Source organism: Pecten maximus, chromosome 16 (genome assembly GCF_902652985.1).
Source record: "Pecten maximus chromosome 16, xPecMax1.1, whole genome shotgun sequence".
NCBI lineage: Eukaryota > Metazoa > Mollusca > Bivalvia > Pectinida > Pectinidae > Pecten > Pecten maximus.
The window spans coordinates 21,616,722-21,641,494 of record NC_047030.1 but is presented as its reverse complement, the minus strand read 5'-3'; the positions used below and the strand labels follow the sequence as shown (position 1 = coordinate 21,641,494).

At 37.4% G+C, this 24,773-nt stretch overlaps 1 protein-coding gene across 3 annotated transcripts in view; it reads right to left on the bottom strand.

Moving 5' to 3' along the window:
- The window catches only part of LOC117344958 (nuclear envelope pore membrane protein POM 121C-like), a 28,839-nt gene extending 4,169 nt beyond the window's left edge, over window positions 1-24,670 (bottom strand). Inside the window, exons 1-12 of one of the 3 annotated variants that reach the window (XM_033907842.1) lie at window positions 24,037-24,670; window positions 18,335-18,523; window positions 17,077-17,169; window positions 16,677-16,751; window positions 15,837-16,113; window positions 12,925-13,014; window positions 10,235-10,338; window positions 8,056-8,149; window positions 7,263-7,367; window positions 3,505-3,634; window positions 3,065-3,145; window positions 299-2,461 (exon numbers count right to left, since the gene is read on the bottom strand). In XM_033907842.1, the coding sequence (XP_033763733.1) occupies window positions 299-2,461; window positions 3,065-3,145; window positions 3,505-3,634; window positions 7,263-7,367; window positions 8,056-8,149; window positions 10,235-10,338; window positions 12,925-13,014; window positions 15,837-16,113; window positions 16,677-16,751; window positions 17,077-17,169; window positions 18,335-18,523; window positions 24,037-24,623 (3,988 nt within the window). In that variant the 5' untranslated portion in view covers window positions 24,624-24,670. The remainder of the gene's footprint in view (window positions 1-298; window positions 2,462-3,064; window positions 3,146-3,504; window positions 3,635-7,262; window positions 7,368-8,055; window positions 8,150-10,234; window positions 10,339-12,924; window positions 13,015-15,836; window positions 16,114-16,676; window positions 16,752-17,076; window positions 17,170-18,334; window positions 18,524-24,036) is intronic. The other 2 variants (XM_033907841.1, XM_033907843.1) reach the window with 2 other exon arrangements.
- Between the last annotated feature and the right edge of the window lie 103 nt (window positions 24,671-24,773).

Sequence of the window (24,773 nt, the reverse complement as noted above, 5' to 3'; positions counted from 1 at the left end):
GGTGTGACATAACACCTACCTTACATATATGGAAAAATGAGATATTTATTTACCCCAGAACACCCATTTAGTCCCATCTAAGCTCCTGTTGTGTGCCCAATTTTATTTGTTGTAAAGTTAAAGCAGCCGTACATACCAACAAATTCTGAACTGAACTGAATGTCTCCCTGGGTGAATATATGCATATGAATTCTAAAGAATCTGTCCTTAAATTGCCATAGCTGTTGATGGGATGCAAAACCAAAACGGAGCGTTCAGAGAAGTGTAACCCTTTATAAAAGTAGAATAACAGACTTACCAAAGTTAAATGGAGTAGTCGCGCTTCCTGCCCCTGTGGCACTGAAGTTAAAGCCACCAGCGCTATTACCACTTGGTTGTTGGGCAGGGGCTCCAAAGCCAAACACAGTATTGCCACCGGTAGCTGGCTGGGGAGCAGCTGGTGCCGTATTGCCACTGAAAGCTACAGAGGAAGATGTTCCAAATGGATTTGAAGGCTTGGGTCCACTGCCAAAACTAGGACCAGTGTCACCGAAGGCTGGAGCCGAACCAGACTTTGTCATGCCACTTTGGAATGTGCCACTGGACTGGGCCTTGGAACCTCCGAACACAGATGCAGTACCGACTTGAGGATTTGCCACTCCGAAAGCTGGAGCAGTCCCTGCAGTGCTTGCTGCATTTGTTCCAAAATTGAAAGACGATGTTGTCGATGCTGTAGCCCCGAAATTAAATGTTGATGCAGTAGTTGTTGAATTTGATGCTCCTCCAAAATTGAAACTTGATGTTGCTTGTGGGTTTGGATTTGATGTCCCTCCAAAATTGAAACTTGATGCTGTTTGTGGTTTTGGATTTGATGTCCCTCCAAAATTGAAACTTGATGTTGTTTGTGGGTTTGGATTTGATGCTCCTCCAATATTGAAACTTGATGTTGTTTGTGGTTTTGGATTTGATGTCCCTCCAAAATTGAAACTTGATGTTGTTTGTGGGTTTGGATTTGATGCTCCTCCAATATTGAAACTTGATGTTGTTTGTGGGTTTGGATTTGATGTCCCTCCAAAATTGAAACTTGATGTTGTTTGTGGGTTTGAATTTGATGCCCCTCCAAAATTGAAAGTAGAAGTTGCTGTTGTTGTTGAATTTGAAGTACCAAAATTAAAATTGGCTGAATTTGTAGGTTGTGTTGTTGGGTTATTCCCAAAATTGAAGGTTGAAGCAGCTGTAGTAGTCTGAATTGGAGCGCCAAAACTTAAGGTAGATGGTGCTGTTGTTGCAGATGCAGGAGTAAAGGCTGCGGTGCTCACTTCCGAATTGTTAGCAGCTCCAAATACGGGCCCTTTAACAGCTGAGGTAGCTCCACCTCCAAAATTGAATCCCCCAGTTGCCTTAGTGACTTCTGGTGCAGGACTTCCAAAGGTCGGCTTGTTCTGTGGTGCGGCAAATGTAGGAACAGCACTACCAAAGGCAGGTGGATTTCCAACGGGTGCGCTGAACATATTTGCCTGAGAAGTTGGATTTGGGGTTCCAAAAACTGGATTGAATTTTGGCTGAGTTGTTGCCGTCCCAGTTCCAAATGTGGTTGCAGTTGAACTTTGAAAATTGTTGGCACTAAAGGTGGGATTTGTGCTTGTGTTACTATTTAAAGTAGCTGCGGGTACAGACTGAGTTGTGTTACCAAACAAAGCGGCACTAGTGCCAGGTTGGTTAACACTGTTAGGAGCTCCAAACGAAAATCCAGTCGTGTTTCCAGTGGAGACACTGAATGCTGAAGTAACCACAGTGTTTCCTGTGGAACCAACTGAAGAGGCTACAGGTGTTGTAAGAACACTTCCAAAGCCAGCCGACACAGCTGTACTTGGTATATTACTGTGAAGCCTAGGTTCTACAGCTGTGACAGCTATATTGGTAACACCACCAAAGTGTGAGGGAGCAGAAGTGTTTTTGCTTGGATTTGCTGCACCGAAGTTTAACCCTTCTGGAGCTTTTGGAGAGTATGCTGCAGCTACAGCACTAGCAAGTGCTGCACCTACCGTCCCTGGCTCAGCCATCTGTTGTCCAAAGTTTGTTAACAGGGTAGAATTTTTGTCACTTTGTGTGCTTGTGATTGTTTTCACTGGAGTGGCCACATTTCCAATAGAAAAGCCGCCACTATCCTTAGAGCTTGAGACAGAGGCTACTGTAGTGCTGGGAGCACAAGTAGTGGTACTGCTAGAAAGTCCAGCAATCAGGTTGTTGCTGGGAGCTGATGCCACGGAAGTGTTCTGTAATATGTTATTTACAGTGGTTGTCATTGTAGAAGAGGTCAGTGGACTGGATGGCAGTGTGAAACTCTGGGTAGAAGTTATTACCGATCCCGCCTGCTGTGGTGTGGATACCTGAGCTGTAGCTGGTGTTGTTGTAGATGTGCTTGCCGATTTCGGCACAAACAAGGAGTTCACAGACAGATTTGGTACGCCAGTTGCTGCAGCTACAAAAATATAACAAAAAGATACAAATCCTCTCAACTTCAAAACTGTGAAAACAAGAAGCCCATGGGCCTTAACGGTCACCTGAGATTTGAAATATTTCAGTTAATTAAATTGAACCTTTTTGGGCCCACCCATCAGTCCTTGGGGGTCAGTCAAGGCCAACATGTGCACTCCATCAAACTGTCATCCCATGCTGATAACGTTAACCAAATTAGAACTTCAATAGAAATCAAACAAATGATTGTCAAAAATGTGATTTCCAGAAGCTTCCTGCCAAATTTCATTGAATTTTGTTCAACGGTTTTGGAGAAGAAGTCAAAAATAAAAATTTGTATGGAAGGCGATTAGAAAAGGTCACTTGAGACTTTGTCAGGTGACCTAATAAAAGCTAAGTAAGTAGAGGCTCGAGAAGATATATACTTCAAATCCTTAATGAAATCAATTGTTTTTTTGTACACTTCATGTGATTATTATTATATACCAGTAATACTTTTCCTAAATTGGCAATAAGTGACCTTTGGCCTGTTAACCTTGACCTATGACCACCACTATCAAATCATGAGAATAACTAATTTTTAGAGCCTATGATTCACATGACTTACCTGTTTTGGACGTAGAAGAAACAGCTGTCGGCGTGATGATCGCTGTAGATACGACTGAATTTTTCACACTCAGAACACTCCCTATATGTGAAAACAACAGAAACACTCATGACCTTTGTACCACATTGTACTTGATCATCCTTATTTAGCTGTAACTAACAAACAGCTATCAGTTCTGAAAACTGTGAACTCTCTTTTAAACACACTTATTTGTATTCCTACTATTAATCAAAGTTAAGGTTTTCACCAATTTGAAAGAAGACAAGATTGGGAAATCTAATTTTGCATTTTCCAGCTGAGATTGATCATTTCTATCTTCAAATTTGCAGCTTTTCAATTTAGCTTAATTTATACTTCCGTGAATCTTAACAGGTAAATGAAGCATGAATATTTGTTGGTTGACAGTAATATTGCTTTGGTTGGTGACCTTACATACTGACCTTTGTTCTTACTCTTGTCTGTCTCCTCAGTAGACACAATGTCTTCCAGCATCTGTTCAACTCTTCGTTGCTCTGCCTCACGATCCGCTTCATAGTCCTCCATGCAGGCTACCACATTAGACTTGGGAACCTGTAATACATACAAAGACATTTAAAAAAAATGAATGCTTGATCAATTTAAATTTTATTTATTGTCAATATAAATGCAATCAAGGTGACAGAAAAATAGAATGGTTCCCATTTGATATTTATGTTACAAAGATTGTATTTTGAGTTACAATAAATAAATTCTAAGCATTTGTTAAATTTTCGTATGTTACATTCTTTTTGTCTTCAATAAATATGTCCTTTATTTTCATCCATTTCTCTGTATGTTGATTTGAAAGAATTGAATCTTTAAATCAAATTCATTTCTGAGATTGATTCATAACCAATCAAACACAGTGTAGCACCTTTCCATGACGATCCCCCAACATTACAGTTGTGGCCGACAAAAACATTAATTCTGTCTTTCCTAGTAAAGCTCACACAGGAAGATTGAACTTCATGACAGTTGACAGTTTAGTTTTCAGATTATCACCTGGTTTAAAAAACATTCTACACTGTACTTTGAGCAATGGTTACCTTGACCTTTGGCTAATTATGCCTATTATCAACAAGAGGCCGATGGCCACATAGCACGATAGTCCAGTTTATTAATGTTCAGTGAACAATATAGACTGGTTTCTTGACTGATCAATTTGTCAACAAAAATATTTGTTTTACTCGGTAATTGTTGAGAGATCCAAGTAAGTGATCACTGAAATTGTATTCAAGTTTACACCAACATACTGCAGCCTTAGCTCAAAAACACTCCCATACACAATGATGCCATTCTTAAATGACAATTTTTTGGAAATGTGTCAGTGACCTTATTTTGAAACAAGAGATCCCAGAGGGATATTGGCGCCCACCAGTGAATGATCCATATCAGTCAAATGAAACACTGATCTTTTCTCTTATTTTCCCTTCTTCACTCTCCTTCAAAACATTTGATAACTTCATAGTAACGTTATATTAACTTTATAGTAGGAGCAACCTGCAATTGTCAAAATCCAAGATGGCCATTCTCTTTGAACAACTTGAGACCAAGGGGAACCTCTACATTCAAATTTGAGAAAGACCCTTAATCAGAGATGAAAATGGCATTTTGTGAAAAAGGCTGAAAGTGGGGGTTGCAGGGGGCTTTCGCCCCCTGCTCAGGGTCCAGGGGCGAAGCTGTAGAGTTTATGCCACAGTAAAACTGTAATATCTGTTTTAAAATTGACCATTTATGCAGCAAAACAATGTTTAAATAATTGGACAAATGGCATAATTTTCTCTTCTTAAAATGAGTTTGTCTCCGTGTTTTGTTGTCATCACGTGGTTTTTAAGTGAGGTAATACCCTTTTGCCCGTAATTAATGATGTCGTTGCACACTTCACAATTTGCCTTGCCGGGAACGTTAATCTTTTTGATGGTATCTCCGATCTTTATATTGACATTGCCCTGGCGAAGTTGCACAGAAATTTCCTTTTCCCCTCCCATGTCAAATTCCATTTGTTTTTGATGTTGTCACAATTCCGAATTTCATCTGGTTTTGACAGCGTTTTTGCCATTTTTTAACCTACCAGGTTACTATGCCTCGGTGTCAAAGACGCTTGAAATTCGCTACAAATTCAAGCGTTTACCAAATCGTATTATCTCCCTTTGTCCACACTTTCGTTTTCTATATATATATACCATACAATACTCATGATACTAGCGAACAGACGAAGGATTTTCGTGGAATCAAATACAAACAACGAGACAGGAATGGTTTAGAAAACGTCTTTTTTAAGTCTATAAATGTTATAATATCGAATATTCTTTTATACAATGACATAACATTAATCTGACAAAAAAAAATAAAGGCTAAAATTTTCTCAACGGTTCTGCATCGATCTCAAAAATGATAAAAATTGATGCCAAATCGGCGGAAATCCGCCAATTGGCGGAATATTTTCATCTCTGCTTAATACCCATTTAGTACTATAAGAAATTGTTAATGAAGTTTCCATTGTCAAAATTCAAGATGGCTGCCTGTTGTCCAGGTTGGTTCTATACAGGAATATGCACAAGGAACCAATGGGAACCTCCATATGAAACTTCAATAGTCAAAATTGGATTGGTTTCAAAATGTTTTGTGTACAACTAGGGACCAAGGCAAACCTACATACCAAATAAGTTCCCTTTAGCACTTTCTGAGATCTTGCGGTAACAAACTTCAACTGTCAAAATCCAAGACTTGTTCTCTGATCATTCCCAAAATGTGATATGCATAAGTAGGGACCAAGCGAAATCTACCAATAAAATTTGATAAAAATCCCTTTAATAGTCTTTGAGATCGAGCAGTTACAAACTTCAATTGTCAAAATCCAGGACAACTGCCTATTGGCCTTGGTTATTCTCTGATCGTTCCAAAAATGCAATATGCATAACTAGGGACCCAGGGGAACATACATATGAAATAGGAGAAAGATCCCTTTAGTACTTTCAAAGATATAGCAGTAACAAACTTCAATGGTCAAAATCCATGATGGCCGCCTGTTGGTCTTGTTGTTCTCTGTTCATTCCCAAAATGCAAAATGCACAACTAGGGACCAAGGGGAATCTACATATGAAATAAGAGAAAGATCCCTTCAGTACTTTCTGAGATCTAGCCGTTACAAACTTCAATGGTCAAAATCCATGATGGCCGTCTGTTGGCCATGTTGTTCTCTGATCAGTTCCAAAATGCAATATGTACAACTAGGGACCAAGAGGAACCCACAAGTACTTCCTGAGAAATAGAGATAACAAACTTCAACTGTCAAAATCCTAAATGGCCGTCTGTCAGCCATGTTGATTTCTGATTGGTCCCAAATATTTGGTTCCATATTAAATGGAATATTCGCAACAGCTGACCAAGGGAATATGGATATGAAATTTCAGAAAGATCCCTTCTGATAAATAGCAACAACAAGAATTTTTATACGAATGGACCACAGACCACAGATGCAGTGCGTTGGTGATAGTTGCGTTTTCTTAAATCGTTTGAAGGTTGTTGTCAATATCACTGTCCTAGTTAACATTATCATCATTGTCTGTCAAATCCCTAAGAATGCTCTCGACATTTGTGATTGTCTCCTGTGTAGCTGAATGATTCAATTTCTATGTACCTATGTACCTATGTAGTAGAAACCATTATAAACACAGCTGTCTCCCTCAAGGTATACTCGTAAACTAATACAGATTCAAGTTCATTAGTTATAACACATTTAATGATTACAACTCACAATTTATTTGTTTTGTTTAAATCAGAATTTCATTTTTATCTGTCTATTGATAGGACGCACGTACCGTGACGGTTGGTCATAAAGGCCAGTGGTGACGATATTTTCAAATTAAGGGATATATAAACAATGGCTTAGCCTTGCTGGGGCAATAGTTTCCTTTCAAATAAAGCGATATGTAAAATTAACCTATTTCAAACTAACCAATGAAACAACGAAAGGGGATATTATTTCACTTCAAATTACACAATATTTCAATATATCCGATTTCAAATCAAGTGGGTTCGACTCTTTAACCTTAAGTTATCATCAGGACAAGAAACAAACAGAAGGATGGGTGAGCATCAACACATGACATCCACATACAATATTGTTTTCTGTTTTCGTAGGGATAAGGAGATAAATTTAAATGAGTGCCATACTTACTTTTGAAAAGGACTTGTTGAGGCCTGAGTACAGAGACATCTGACGTTTACGGACAGAGAAACTCTTGTTCAGCGTCACTTTCTCTCTCATATTTATTGATTTGTTCTGAAAATATGATACAATTTTACAATTTCTAACATCAGATTTCAGGGCCCAGTTTTTTCTAAATGTGATTAGGCTAATCACAGTTTACTAACAACAATTTTAAAATTATGATCAAATCATTTCTGGTAAAACTAACTTTACAAAATTTGATGAAACTATAAAGCACTTGTATGTCTCTCATTCCCTGCCTTTTTCAAGGAATACATACACTCAAGTTTTTAAGAAAAGGAGAAATGAAATTCTCGTTAATCAAGTGATTACGCTAATCACCTTTTGAACAACTGGGCCCAGATCTACACTTACATTACAAACATTTAATTTCAAAGAGACTATAAAATTCCAGCCTTCCATCTTTTTTAATAATTTACAAAACAATGATGCACGAAAAACTATATTTTGTATATAGCTTTGCCAAATAAAGAAACAACAACATTGAAAATGTAAACTTTATGTTACACTAATTACGAAACAAGTTATATCAACTTATATTAGCCCAGATGGAACACACAAGGGGTCTTAGTTTGGGAGGAAACTGAGTACCTGGAGAAAATCCCAAGTTGTCAGGCAGGTGACCCCTAACCTTTCCACATCTGATTGATGAATCAAACCCTAGTCGCTTATATTAGGTGAACATCAAGTGTGTTAAATATTACCACTGTGTGACCCGACCATCCATTAGACAACTAACCTGTGATTGGTTGAGCAAAGAAGTATCCGAGGTTGAAACATCCAATGATTGGTCTTCATTATCTAAGCTTGGTTTCAGCATCACTGTTTCTGCCCTGATAAAATAATAAATTCATCATAAACAAGATGTAATAACAAGAGGCCCAGGGGCCTTAACGGTCATCTGACTCTAAATTAAAACCCTTATATTATTGTAGTATGTATTCTCTCTAGCAAGTATATAGTGGCACTGTTGGCCATGGTGGCCATCTTGGATTTCTGACCGACCCAATAAATAACAACACTTGGTCTGGACCATCTAAGGATAATATCTGGTAAGTTAGAGCTGAATCCCACCGGTGGAATTTGAGAAGAAGGTTGAAATAGGTGTTGTTCAGGAAAACCATGTTGTGCAATCATGTTACAAAATGGCCGCCATTGCTGCCATGTCAAAGTTTTTACGAGGCCGAAAAAATAACAACACTTTGTTGGCCCTCCTTCCTTAACTCCCTCACCAATTTCCAGCTCAATGGCACCAATGGAACTGGAGAAGAAGTTTAAAATGTGTTTTTCAAGATGGCTGCCATGGTGGCCATCTTGGATTTCTGACCGACCCAATAAATAACAACACTTGGTCTGGACCATCTAAGGATAATATCTGGTAAGTTAGAGCTGAATCCCACAGGTGGAATTTGAGAAGAAGTTTGAAATAGGTGTTGTTCAGGAAAACCATGATTGCGCAATCATGTTACAAAATGGCCGCCATTGCTGCCATGTCAAAGTTTTTACGAGGCCAAAAAAATAACAACACTATGTTGGCTCGCCTTCCTCGACATCCTCACCCATTTCCAGCTCAATGGCACCAATGGAACTGGAGAAGAAGTTTAAAATGTGTTTTTCAAGATGGCGGACATGGCGGCCATCTTGGATTTCAGACCAATCCAAAAAATAACAACACTTGGTCGGACTCATCTCAGGAACATTTCAGGCAAGTTTCAGCCAAACAGTACTGGAGTAACTTGAGAAGAAGTTTAAAATGTGTTTTTAAAGATCGTGGTTATGGCGGCCATCTTGGATTTCGGACCGACCCGAAAAATAACAACACTTGGTCAGGATCATCTCAGGATCATTTCTGGCAAGTTTCAGCCCAACAGCACTGGTGGAACTTGAGAAGAAGTTTAAAATGTGTTTTCAAAATGGCGGCTATGGCGGCCATCTTGGATTTCGGACCGACCCGAAAAATAACAACACTTGGTCAGGACCATCTCAGGATCATTTCTGGCAAGTTTCAGCTTAATCCCACTGGTGGAACTTGAGAAGAAGATTGAAATGTGAAAAGTTTACAGACGGCGGACGGCGGACGACGACGGACGAAGCATGATGGCTATAGGTCATCCTGACCCTTCGGGTCAGATGACCTAAAAAGCAAATTCGTGGAAATTGCAGGTAAACATTTTAAAAGCTAGGAGTAAACAGGTTATTATAACTTGACAGAATGATAAATTATGTTGAGGCATAATGTATTGCTTGAAACTCGAACAAAAAAATAAAGCCTTATACAGAAGTAAGATGTTTTATTGAGCATGTATTACGAAATAAAGTACACTGATTTTGCAAGACTTCTCTTCTCATCTGCCATTACCAAACCCTATACCCTATCACAAATTTGGCTGAGCCCTAAATACATTGAATCCTATTCCTAAGTTTGAGGACTTTTGGAAAATATTTGAGACAGATATTTAATGGCATATAACAATGTTTTTCATACATACGATATACACAATATTTATATAGCAATTTTTATTGGGGATTCCTGGCACTGTCTGTTATGGACAGGTGTATGCTATATATGGGTGTCCGCTATTACAGGTTTTACTGTATTTACATTAAATCAGATGTCATTAAATTTTTTTCTTCCAACATTTTTGTTACTGAATAATTTCCTTTGATTGCCTTAAAGATACTGGAAAGTCTCTTTAATACTGAAATATACAATGGGTAAGCTAGGCTACAGAGTACAAACTGGAATAGAAATGTTGTCTGCCATTTTTACCCAACATAATGGTCAAACAAATAGGGTGTCTTCTTTACAAGCTGGAGAAGAAATGTTATCCGCCATTTTCACCCAACAAAATGGTCAAACAATCATATATATAACAATTCTTTACATCAACGCAACAATGAAACAGTAATCATAATACCTTTGAAGAGAAGACAGTGAGGAATCAGGATCCTGAGCAGTTGTGCTAACCGGAATATCCATGTTTTCTTTACCACTTTGGTCTTGTACACCCTCACACTGCAGCTAGAAAAGAACGAATACTATCATCTATAAATATACTGAGTAAGAGGTGTCAAAAACAGACAGCAATAAGTTGGATAATGTTGAAACATAACACTGGTAAACCTTCAGAAGGGAAACTAGGAGGTAAACAGCGTCATCCGTTATAGGAGTGAAGAGTTCGAACTTTGTTGTTTTAACTTTGTGTTTCAATTTATAGATGAAGCAACAAAGTGATTTCTCTATTAAAGGGGTTCCCGTCATTTTGAGCGTAAACATTCACATATCCTTGATTCCAAAATAATAACATTGATAAAGCACAGACAATTTCAACAGCTATAAATATCTTAAACATGATGTTTGATTTACATGGAACACCTCTGTAGAGAAGAAAACATGTTAATTATGTTGGATGTTTATAAACATTTTCGTTGGGTTGGAAAGTATGGTTTATGTAAGGATTTTGTTCCGCAATCAATGAATGTCTATCTAAAGCACAGACAAGATATTGTCAAAGATATGCAAATAACTTAAGAAGGGCATAAACACTCTTACACAAGAGTAGCAGAAACGAGTCATTTCGGTCCAATTACCATACTTCATCATAGTAATGTAACACTACATCATAGTAATGTAACACTACATCACAGTAATGTAACACTACATCACAGTAATGTAACACTACATCACAGTAATGTAACACTACATCATAGTAATGTAACACTACATCATAGTAATTTAACACATCATAGTAATTTAACACTACATCATAGTAATGTAACACTACATTACAGTAATGTAACACTACATCACAGTAATGTAACACTACATCACAGTAATGTAACACTACATCATAGTAATGTAACACTACATCACGGTAATGTTACACTACATCATAGTAATGTAACACTACATCATAGTAATGTAACACTACATCACAGTAATGTAACACTACATCACAGTAATGTAACACTACATCATAGTAATGTAAAACTACATCATATTAATGTAACACTACATCATAGCCAGAATTGACATCGATCTTTGAGTTTTGAAGACAACTTGTACACTTTTTCACACCTTTGTGTACACATACTGCCCTGGTCATTGGTATGATGAACATGACAGTGTACATATTGTACTAGTCATCGAAACGTCACATATAACATTTATTGGTTGTGTTACAAAATCCTTACAAAAATGTCTGATGTTGTATATCTCTGGCATTGGTATACAGTGTACATCTAAATCTGTTCATATTGCTACATATGGAGTTTAAAGTCCAGCCATGTAGAGGATACTGTCACACAATCTAGCTATACGTTAGCTCTAGCCTCTAAATTAAGAACAGTTAAAGCTTATGTTGATATATAGTTGGTACAGCGTAAGCAAAATCAGGCGTTATCAAGAAAATCATTTTTGAGAACAGAAATATATCACTCCTCAATAGCTAGCCATTTTTTATGTTTAAATCTTGGTCTATGGTGAGTTTATATAAACAGCACCCCTCTATGTTAAAAGTATAAATGTTTAAATCTTGGTTAATAGTGAGTTTATATAAACAGCATCCCTCTATGTTAAAAGTATAAATGTTTAAATCTTGGTCTATGGTGAGTTTATATAAACAGCACCCCTCTATGTTAAAAGTATAAATGTTTAAATCTTGGTAAATAGTGAGTTTATATAAACAGCATCCCTCTATGTTAAAAGTATAAATGTTTAAATCTTGGTCTATGGTGAGTTTATATAAACAGCATCCCTCTATGTTAAAAGTATAAGTGTTTAAATGTACATCTATGGTGTGTTTATACAGCATTCATATGCGTTAAGCGTATAGATGTTTAAGTCTGGGGCAATGTTAAGTTTATACAGCATCCCTTTACATTAGTATAGCTGTTTAGATCTTAGCTACAGGGCAAAACTTTATACAACACTCTAAGCTACTTTGTAAAGCCATTCATGCCAAATCTCAGTTACTGAGGAGTTTTTATACAGAATAGTATATAATTTACTAGAGCTGCTACAATCTTAGTCACGGAGGGGTTTATACAGCAGGTTAGTAAAGCTGTTTGAAGATTGGTCAATGGAAAGTCTAAAGTGAAGCTCTAGAAGTTATAATAGCATAGCTACTGCAATCTTAGTCATGGAGGGGTTTATACAGCAGATTAGTAAAGCTGTTTGAAGATTGGTCAATGGAAAGTTTATAGTGAAGCTCTATAAGTAGCATAGCTGCTACAGTCTTGGCTGCTTGTTTACATCACAACATTCTTAAGTTAGTATAGATGATTGAATCTTAGTCATAGAAGTGCTCTAAGTTAGTATAGACGATTGAATCTTAGTCATAGAAGTGCTCTAAGTTAGCATAGACAATTGAATCTTAGTCATAGAAGTGCTCTAAGTTAGTATAGATGTTTGAATCCTAGTCATAGAAGTGCTCTAAGTTAGTATAGATGTTTGAATCCTAGTCATAGAAGTGCTCTAAGTTAGTATAGATGTTTGAATCCTAGTCATAGAAGTGCTCTAAGTTAGTATAGATGTTTGAATCCTAGTCATAGAAGCGCTCTAAGTTAGTATAGATGTTGGGTAGCATCACTACAGGTATACCCTTACTCGTAGACTTGTAACTAAGTCACTTGGCATTTCCTGGGTAATTTTGTTGATTTCTCTTTGGATAGCTCGTTTCAATTCAGCTGTAGATTCCTTTAAGCAACCACAGAAACCAATCGTATTTTTATTTTACCTTCCTGCTTACTTAGAAAGGAAACTTGAATGTAAATCTCTCATTAAATGCAGCTAAAAACATAAATACTTTCAAATCTATCAGTTATTTTAAAGTCATTACAGAGAGTAGTGTCTTTTAATAATTTTCTTGTGTGGAAACAAAGAAAATGACAAGAGATCCCAGAGGGATCTTGGCGCCCACCATTGAATGATCTTTATAGGTTCCATGTCAGATTGATCTTTTCTCTACTTTTCCCTTCCTCTAAGTCTTACTAATCTGTGTAAATTCAGATACAGCCCTCTATAGCTAGTACTTTTCAAACCAGGGGAACCTATTATATGTAGAATTTAAGATTTAGCGATAATGGCTGTCTGTCGGCCATGTTGTTTTCGGATTGGTCCCAATATGCATAACTAGGCACTGAGGGAAACCTACATATGAAATTTGAGGAAGATTCCTTCAGTACTTTCTGAGAAATAGCGATAACAAACTTCAATTGTCAATATCCAAGATGGCTGCCTGTTGTCCATGTTGTTTTCCGATTGGTCTCAAAATGCAATATGCATAACTAGGCACCAGGAAAACCTACATATGAAATTTGAGAAAGATCCCTTCAGTGCTTTCTGAGAAATAGCGATAACAAACTTCAATTGTCAAAATCCAAGATGGCTGCCTGTCGACCATGTTGTTTTCCGATTGGTTTCAAATGCAATATGCATAACTAGGCAGCAAGGGGAACCTACATATGAAATTTGAGAAAGATCCCTTCAGTACTTTCTCAGAAATAGCGATAACAAACTTCAATTGTCAAAATCCAAGATGGCTGCCTGTCGGCCATGTTGTTTTCTGATTGGTCTCAAAATGTCCCAGAGGGGAACCTACATATAAAATTTGGGAAAGATCCCTTCATTACTTTCTGAGAAATAGCGATAACAAACTTCAATTATCAATATCCAAGATGGCTGCCTGTCGGCCATGTTGTTTTCCGATTGGTCTCAAAATGCAATATGCATAACTAGGCACCAAGGGGAACCTACATGTGAAATTTGAGAAAGATCCCTTCAGTACTTTCTCAGAAATAGCGATAACAAACTTCAATTATCAAAATCCAAGATGGCTGCCTGTTGGCCATGTTGTTTTCCGATTGGTCTCAAAATACAATATGCATAACTAGGCACCAAGGGGAACCTACATATGACATTTGGGAAAGATCCCTTCATTACTTTCTGAGAAATAGCGATAACAAACTTCAATTGTCAAAATCCAAGATGGCTGCCTGTCGGCCATGTTGTTTTCCGATTGGTCTCAAAATGCAATATGCATAACTAGGCACCAAGGGAAACCTACATGTGAAATTTGAGAAAGATCCCTTCAGTACTTTCTGAGGATTAGCGATAACAAACTTCAATTGTCAAAATCCAAGATGGCTGCCTGTCGGCCATGTTGCTTACCGATTGGTCTCAAAATGCAATATGCATAACTAGGCACCAAGGGGAACCTACATATGAAATTTGAGAAAGATCCCTTCATAACTTTCTCAGAAATAGCGATAACGAACTTCAATTGTCAAAATCCAAGATGGCTGCCTGTCGGCCATGTTGTTTTCCGATTGGTCTCAAAATGCAATATGCATAACTAGGCACCAAGGGGAACCTACATATGAAATTTGAGAAAGATCCCTTCAGTACTTTCTGAGGATTAGCGATAACAAACTTCAATTGTCAAAATCCAAGATGGCTGCCTGTCGGCCATGTTATTTGGTGATTGGTCTCAAAATGCAATATGCATAACTAGGCACCAAGGGAAACCTACATATGGAATTTGAGAAAGATCCTTTCAGTACTTTCTCAGAAATAGCGATAACAAACTTCAATTGTCAAAATCCAAGATGGCTGCCTGTCGGCCATGTTGCTTACCGATTGGTCTCAAAATGCAATATGCATAACTAGGCACCAAGGGGAACCTACATATGAAATTTGAGAAAGATCCCTTAAGTACTTTCTGAGGATTAGCGATAACAAACTTCAATTGTCAAAATCCAAGATGGCTGCCTGTTGGCCATGTTGTTTTCCGATTGGTCTCAAAATGCAATATGCATAACTAGGCACCAAGGGGAACCTACATATGGAATTTGAGAAAGATCCCTTCAGTACTTTCTCAGAAATAGCGATAACAAACTTCAATTGTCAAAATCCAAGATGGCTGCCTGTCGGCCATGTTGCTTACCGATTGGTCTCAAAATCCAATATGCATAACTAGGCACCAAGGGGAACCTACATATGAAATTTGAGAAAGATCCCTTCAGTACTTTCTGAGGATTAGCGATAACAAGAATTGTTTACGGACGGACGGAGGGACGGACGGACGGACGGAGGGACGGACGGACGGACGGAGGGACGGACGGACCACGGACCACGGACGCAGGGCGATTTGAATAGCCCACCATCTGATGATGGTGGGCTAAAAATGGAAACATTTGAAGTGAGAAAGTAGGAAGAAGTTTGTTATTCAATCAAAATGTTGATACATCTTACATCTTGGAAATGCAGATGTAGCATTCAGACTTGCATACACATAGGAAATATCAATATACTTAAAAGCTGTTTCTGTCAACACAGTTTTGACGGATTAAATTTTTCAAAAGTACATTTGTACTAGAGAAGACTGCTTAAAACACAATGTGTAGAATAAAGTGAAATATTAATCTAATACAGATTCTTCACATCGACTTAGTTTTCTCAGAAGAAGAATTTTCAGTTTTAATTTTCATTCATTAATCTTGTGTCACAAATACGCTTACCTGGGACCAGTCTGGTCTTGGGCTATAACTGCGGTTATGTCTCTCCAGATATCGACTGGAACTCAGCGAGCTGGAAATGGAGTTGTACCGCCCCTCCTGTCGTAGTCGTTTGGCAGTACTTCCTCTACCATCCCACTCTGAAACCTCTGGAGCTGCCGCCCTCTTCAGGGAGGGTGTTTCCAGACGTGGTATAGTGTAATCAGAAAGGTCTGGAAGGGAGGCAGGCAGGGGAGGTAATGAAGATGTGGACGCATTGGACTGTTGACTTTCCTGTCGTCTGTAATTCAAATTTTTTTTTTTGTAATGACTTTTAACAAATTTTGCTTTAGTGTACGATATATATGTGAAAGAATACATCGGACATCTCTTTTCAGCTTTCAAAAGGCAAAAGAGACAATTTCTAAAATAATAGCAAAAGAGATGATTTCTAAAATAATAGCAAAAGAGACCATTTCGAAAATAATATTGAAAGAGACAATTTCTAAAATGATAGCAAGAGACAATTTCTAGAGAAAGTCTAACTTCATGTCCCTACTCTCTCATCATTTAAAGAATTTACTTGAAGATCCATAACATTAAAAACATTGTTAATGCTTGTAATTTCATTTTCCTTCAACTTAGGATTTTTTTTTTTTATTTCTTATGGTCTTTTTCACTGTAGAGAATATTATTCAGTTCTACTAACAAATCATTAGCAACATAACAAAAGGACAAAATGAGAGGAAAGAGGCTTACTTGTTTCAAATGAATCAAATGAATAAAAGTAGAATTTCCTATACAGATTATCATTAAATAATCTGCACTTCCAAATACATTCATATGCCACCTAGTATATTTTACCTTCTCTTGGATTTTTGGGTTTGTACCTCTGGGCAGAAGTTATCTTCTTCAGATGGGCCAGCTGTTCTTTTTCTCCTGATAAAAAATTAATCAATTATCCTCTGTATTTATGGGGCGCTAAATCCAGCAAACAAACGCAGCATTATGAAACTGTTTATGCAGGGATCAAATAACTTGATTTTTACTGAGGATATCATCTGTGTCACTCAATGCGATAGCTCTTTTGATAATAATGTATTCACATCCTTTTCTCAAAAATGAAACTTGAGAATTTATCAGAATATAATCTAAACTAAATTTGGAAAATGACAATTGCTCCAAAGAGAATCACAACAATCAGTGAAGATATAATCATAAAACATTCACTCCGACACCTTAAATCAAGCTGTTTCCAATATACCTTTTCTCCTTCAGGGCGGTGAGAACCGACTGCATGTCGGGTGTTTTTCTGTTGTCATCTGTCACTGTATCTTTTTTTCTTACTTCTAACACCCTGTCCAATGTCAAGTAAATATCAACAATCGCATCAAAATCCAGGAACATATGAGATAGATTTAGTAAAAAGAAATAAAATGACACACCAAGCCAGTATTCACACTGATACCAACTCTGTCACACTGAAGCAGGCAATACTTAATTCCCAAACATTTCTTTTATTCCATAAACCTGATGAGCAATTTGAATAAAGAGAATGAAACTTATTGCAAGGATTTTTGAGTCCTTGCTATGGGGAAAATTTAGTGTTTCCATAGCTATATGAACACCAAAATTCTAAAATATGCAGTAAATCTACTGAACATTTTCAAACAAAGAATCAGGAATAATATTTAGACCATGTCTGGTGTTTTTTTTCCTTGTTGAATTGGGTTTAGGTTAAATAAAATTAATTATTTGGTTCTTGTCAATTTTTTTCTAAAAGAAGATGAGGGAGAGTTATTTGTTTTTATTTTTTTTTTAATTTTTCAACCCAATCATTATCCATTTTCATATTAACTACTTCAAAATGTGGGAAACAATGCTTTATCATGATTCGTTCTCTTTGATTCACATTAATGAACATGTGCTCTAATTTCATGGTTAAATATAATGGATATTACAGGAGAAAGGCTTGTTGGTGACACTTTTTTCTATACATTCTTCTCCTAAGAAGAATGAGGGAAAGACTTTTTTTTAGTCAATCAGGAAAATATAAGACAAGTGGGTTTTTGTTTTTTTTACTTCAAAGCAGATGAGGGAGGGTCTAAAAACCAAGATTTTTTTGGGGGCCATAGACAGGCATGTGAGTATAACATGCTATGCACCAGATAATACATTGGTAAAATGCATATGACATACGGTAATTGTAATACCGGTAACTATGGTTGGTGACAAACTATTTATCTCTGTATATATATGTGGCATTCTACTGTATGAATAATTCATATTTAAATAGAAAACAAGAACACCATGTAATCAATGCCATAGTAATTTAAATTATAATTGATAGTAAGTCCAGCAAGCTAGTTTCAAAGAGCTTGGTCGAAAAAGTGAGAAAACAAGGTGAGATTTTCAGGCAAACTTTACAAAACTATATTTTCTGAATTTTCAAGTAGAAATAACACTGCAAAAAATTGTATATATTAATGATCTGAAGCCAATGCAAAAACAAACAAACTTACCTTGGACTGCCAAGCTTGTGAGGATCTGGGGGAGCTATTTTTATAGTATTTGGACTTCGTACAGAGGAGGATCGTACTTTGGAGAGTGGGTGACGATCATGATTGGACAGTCGGACGGCAGGGACAAACCCCGGAGAGGCAGTCTCAGGGTGACTTGTATAGCTGCTGTAGTCATCTTTGGCAGTATACCTATGCAAAGAAAAAATTTGATACACTCAGTTAAAAACATTTGGCACAAAAAGTAACCTTCCTTGGGCATATATTTAGGATAAAATTATATTTATTTTCTCATTCATTGTATAAATCATACGCGTAGTGATGAATCATCAGCATTGATGGCTCACTATATATAATAAATATAGCTAGTATACAGAAGAAGAAATTCTTTTAAGAAGTCTTACTGATAATGAACGCCTGAAAGTAAATTAAGTGTAAACCAGAGGTCTCAAATTCCCTTCTTCCGCTGGAGAGAAATTTGTACTGAATATACATTTTTCATGTAATAGCACTTTATTTATAGTCTTGATATATTTTCCATAAATGCAGATGTAGTTCAACTACATCCTGTATGCACCGAAAGAAACTGCAAAATGAAATGTGAATGGAAATACAAGAGATCCCAGAGGGATCTTGGCGCCCACCATTGAATGATCTTTATAGGTTCCATGTCAGATTGATCTTTTCTCTACTTTTCCCTTCCTCTAAGTCTTACTAATCTGTGTAAATTCAGAAACAGCCCTCTAGTACTTTTCAAACAAGGGGAACCTATATATAAAATTTAAGATTTAGCGATAATGGCTGTCTGTTGTTTTCGGATTGGTCCCAAAATGCAACACCAGGGACCAAGGGGAACCTACATATGAAATTTGAGAAAGATCCCTTCAGTACCTTCTGTAAAATAGCGATAACAAACTTCAATTGGACCTAAATACGAAAATTTGAGAAGGATCCCTTCAGTACTTTCTGAGAAATAGCGATAACAACCTTCAATTGTCAAAATCTAAGATGGCTGCTTGTCGGCCATGTTGTTTTCTGATAGGTCTCAAAATGTAATATGCATAACTAGGCACCAAGGGGAACCTATATATGAAATTTGAGAAAGATCCCTTCAGTACTTTCTCAGAAATAGCGATAACAAACTTCAATTGTCAAAATCCAAGATGGCTGCCTGTCGGCCATGTTGTTTTCCGATAGGTCTCAAAATGTAATATGCATAACTAGGCACCAAGGGAAACATACATATGAAATTTGAGAAAGATCCCTTCAGTACTTTCTCAGAAATAGCGAAAACAAACTTCAATTGTCAAAATCCAAGATGGCTGCCTGTCGGCCATGTTGTTTTCCGATTGGTTTCAAAATGCAATATACATAACAAGGCACCAAGGGGAGCCTAGATATGAAATTTGAGAAAGATCCCTTCAGTACTTTCTCAGAAATAGCGATAACAAACTTCAATTGTCAAAATCCAAGATGGCTGACTGTCGGCCATGTTGTTTTCCGATTGGTCTCAAAATGCAATATGCATAACTAGGCACCAAGGGGAACCTATATATGAAATTTGAGAAAGATCCCTTCAGTACTTTCTCAGAAATAGCGATAACAAATTTCAATTATCAAAATCCAAGATGGCTGCCTGTCGGCCATGTTGTTTTCCGATTGGTCTCAAAATGCAATATGCATAGCTAGGCACCAAGGGGAGCCTACATATGAAATTTGAGAAAGATCCCTTCAGTACTTTCTCAGAAATAGCGATAACAAACTTCAATTATCAAAATCCAAGATGGCTGCCTATCGGCCATGTTGTTTTCCCGATTGGTCTCAAAATGCAATATGCATAACTAGGCACCAAGGGGAGCCTACATATGAAATTTGAGAAAGATCCCTTCAGTACTTTCTCAGAAATAGCGATAACAAACTTCAATTGTCAAAATCCAAGATGGCTGCCTGTCGGCCATGTTGTTTTTCCGATTGGTCTCAAAATGCAATATGCATAACTAGGCACCAAGGGGAGCCTACATATGAAATTTGAGAAAGACCCCTTCAGTACTTTCTCAGAAATAGCGATAACAAACTTCAATTGTCAAAATCCAAGATGGCTGCCTGTCGGCCATGTTGTTTTCCGATTGGTTTCAAAATGCAATATGCATAACTAGGCACCAAGGGGAGCCTACATATGAAATTTGAGAAAGATCCCTTCAGTACTTTCTCAGAAATAGCGATAACAAACTTCAATTGTCAAAATCCAAGATGGCTGCCTGTCGGCCATGTTGTTTTCCGATTGGTCTCAAAATGCAATATGCATAACTACGCACCAAGGGGAACCCACATATGAAATTTGAGAAAGATCCCTTCAGTACTTTCTGAGGATTAGCGATAACAAGAATTGTTTACGGACGGACGGAGGGACGGACGGACGGACGACGGACCACGGACGCAGGGCGATTTGAATAGCCCACCATCTGATGATGGTGGGCTAATAATGAAATTGCAAGTGAGAGGTTGTGACGTCACAACTCGTAGGTGATTGCATTATGGCAGGCGTGAACGCCTCCATAAAATTTGGAAGCTTTCTTCCTAATGTATCCCCATTATTCATATAAATTACAACTAATCATACCTGGTTTCCATTTGTTACCATATTACTCATATTTTATAACACAGTCATGATGAAAACCCTTTCAGACTGCTTGGCATGAAGGTGGTTTCAAAACTTGCAATTATTCATAACAGATCCAAGATCTGAACATGATCCTCTCAGATTGCTAGAATTTGGGAGCACTACCGAGCTTCATTAGCTTACATACATGTACAGTATGTATCCAGTCTGTCAAAAACTTGAAAATAATTGCAAACTACAGTACTGCATACCCCTAACTGTGATTTAATATGATCTCTGTGATCGCAGGTTTCTAGGAATGGTCTTCTATGCGAGACATTCTCAGTAAACTTATGTCAATCTTATGAACCTCTCAAGGATTTTAGTGTTATTTTCAAATCTATCAAAAATATTATGTGGCATTAAAAATTCTCTCCTTTCAATTTTTTATTGGACATATAATCTGCACTTGCAAAGACTCTTAATATGCCCCTCTCGCTCGATAAGCAAACAGATTATTGACCCCACCAGTATATTATAGGCTAAAGGGAAATTCCAGCCTGAGTCAGTAAAGTGACTTCAGCCTAGCTAGGGTCACTACTTTTAGTCACTTCCTCCTTCACAACTTCTTCACCTCTTTGAAGACCATCACAAACCAGGCTTTCTGCTTCAATATCTCGATTTGCAATCTCATAACTTGAAACAAGTTGTCAATGGCATTACACATGTAAGCAGCTGGTAATTGGAAAATAAAGAGCAATGACAAACAATATCCTGCTCCTCTTCATTGGCTTAAACTAATACTTGTGACCTAGCTTGCTCTCCATGTAAAGGGAGTTCATACTCATAGTCCTATATTCAGGTTGGGAAAAACTGACGGCTTGCATATAATATGCCAGTTGGAGTATGGATTTGTTACCAAGGCCCAAGGGGCCTGAATCACTCAACTGCTTCTAGAGCAACTTTGAAGTTTATCTAAGGCTATTTATAAGCAGGTACTAATAAATTCAGATCACCACTTTATTATCAGAGAAGGCTAGCTAGGTTTATTCATGTAAGTAAATTTTGTATAAAAGCCTTCATTCCAGCATACTATTGGCCCAATAGCAGGTCTGGGGACTCTCTTGGCTATTAAGATATCATTGTTTTATTTTTTTAACAAATTTGACCCCTGTGACCTTGAATGTAGGTCAGTCATTTGAACAAACTTGGTAGAGCTTTCCCCCTGCATGCCACAGACCCAATATCAACTCCCTGTGACCTTAAAGGTAGGTGAAGGTCATTCATTTGAACAAAATTGGTAGCCCTTCAATTCAGCATGCTACAGTCCCAATATCAAGTCCCTGGGCCTCTTGGTTAGAAGAAGTTGAAACTTGTTGAAAGATGACAGCCTATTTGACCCTTTTAACCTTGAATGTAGGTCACGCTTATACTTTTGAACAAACTTGGCAGCCCTTCACCTTAGCATGCCATGGGACCAATATTAGGTCACTGTGCCTCATATGTTTATTGAACAGAATTGGTTCGGTTTATTTTGTTTAACGTCCTATTAACAGCTAAGGTCATTTAAGGACGGCCTCCCGTGCGTGCGACATGTATGCGTGTAATGAGTGAGTATGCGTGTTTTGGGAGGCTGCGGTATGTTCGTGTTAAGTCTCCTTGTGATAGGCCGGATCTTTTGCCGATTAAGAGTGCTACCGCACTGAAGCACACTGCCGAAGACACCCAGCAGCACACCCCACCCGGTCACATTATACTGACAACGGGCGAACCAGTCGTCCCACTCCTAATTTGCTGAGCGCTAAGCAGGAGCAGCAACTACCATTTTTTAAAGACTGTGGTATGTCTCAGCCAGGGGACAGAACCCAAAGCCTTCCTCACAGCGGCGAACGCTCAACTAAAGGCCAAAAGTGAGGCATTGTCAAGGGAGACATTAGGAAGAAGAAAGTTGTTTAGAAAGAAGAGAAAAGATAAGATCCCAAGTTTAGTCGCCTCTTACGATCATGCAATGGGGGCAGCAGGTACAATTCTTACGCCCTACCTGCAGGGCAGTTATTGAAAAGAAGTTGTTTTAAGGAAAAAGTTGACGCCAGAGGGAGGGCTGGATGGATGCCTCACTACGGCATAAGCTCACTTGCCCTTCGACAAAATAGCCCAAATCGTTTAATTATGTAAATAGTTTATTGACGACTGGATGCCGTACTACGGCATAAGCTCACTTGCCCTTCGGCAAAATAGCCAAAATCGTTGAATTATATAAATAGTAAGTTTAATGACGACAGGGTAAATATTTTTATAGATAAAGATATTTACTGAAATTTTTAAAAAGTTTAAGATGAGATTGGCTATATTGAGTAACAAAGCTATTTAGAGAATATATATACATGGCTAGTATGTTAAAATACAAGGTTTATTTTAATTCGAGACTTAAGAAAGCTGAGATGACGAGGCTTTGTCGAATCATATCGCACCAATCAAAAACCTTGTATTGTAAGATACAAGCTGTGTATTCTGTTTATCCTGCAACAATTTTCTACGAGGTGACAACAAATTCTTTTTTTTGTGTACCTTTCTTGGGTACGAGTGATCCTGAAGTGTGCTATTACATTGCGTAGGAAAATATCCATTCATTGATACCTCTTGTGTATTTACTACCACAAAACTATTAATGCATCATTGCAAAATAGTTCCAGGCTTTTATGTAAATCAGAGTTCAATTTCACTAATTATCATTCAGTATGTGTGGCAGTTGCAGGAAAAACCTCCATTGGCGTACACTGTATAATATGCAAGTTGGTGGTTTTCCCTAATGATATATACTATCTTTCATGATTTTAACATTATCATATATAATTTTTATATAACATAAGGTTCAACAAGGAACAAAAAATATGTTTAAAATCTTATAATAAAAGATAAAACTCATATGATGAAACTTTATATTATAAACTAAAAGGACTATATGGTACCTGAATTGTTCAAATGCAAGGTTCATGATGTCTTTTCCAAGCTATTGCAGTATTGTACTCCAACACTTTTCACCATTAATTTAAAGAAGAAAAAAAAAGTCCTCTCCTTTATTACTCTGCTATATACTGTATCTCACCTTGGGCTAACAATCGTCTCCAGACCCAATGCTCTTTTGATAGTTGGTAGAAATGGTATTCTCGTGTTACTATCGGAATGTGTTGTAGTGTCTATGGGTTTCACAGAAAACGAATGTCTCCTTGAAATAAGCTGACTTGCTTTTCGAGTTCTTAGTCCTGTTCCAGCTACAGGCGATGCGACACGAATTCCAGGAGAACGAACACCAGGGGAATTAGTGACAGGAGACCGCCATTTATCGAACGATCTGTCAAACTTTTTATCGTTGAAAGAAGTATTTGAAAATCCATTTCTATGCATGTTTTCATCTGTAGAAATATCCTTTGAATATTTATGATATTTCGTCCCTGTTTGTGAATGTGACAAACTCTTCTTTTTCTTTTTTGTCGACAATGAAAATTCTAAATTTGCCGGTGACTTCAGTTTCGTTGCACAACGTTCACCGATTGACCTACCGAAGATGATGAGGATGAAGACACTAATAAAAGTGGAAATTAAAATCGTAATAAAGCTAAAATATGATAAAATATAAATAATAAAAAATGACAAAATTAAAATCACAAGTAAAATCTTAAAATCAAGCTGCATGCTTGATTTCCACACGCGGTAAAAATTAAAGTTTAAGATTACCGCTTGACTTCCGGTTTCGATGCAGTGAAGGGGCGCAGTGAAGACATCTGTTAAACTACCTGATATAATATACGTACACTCAAAAATAACTTAGCAAAACGCATTCGT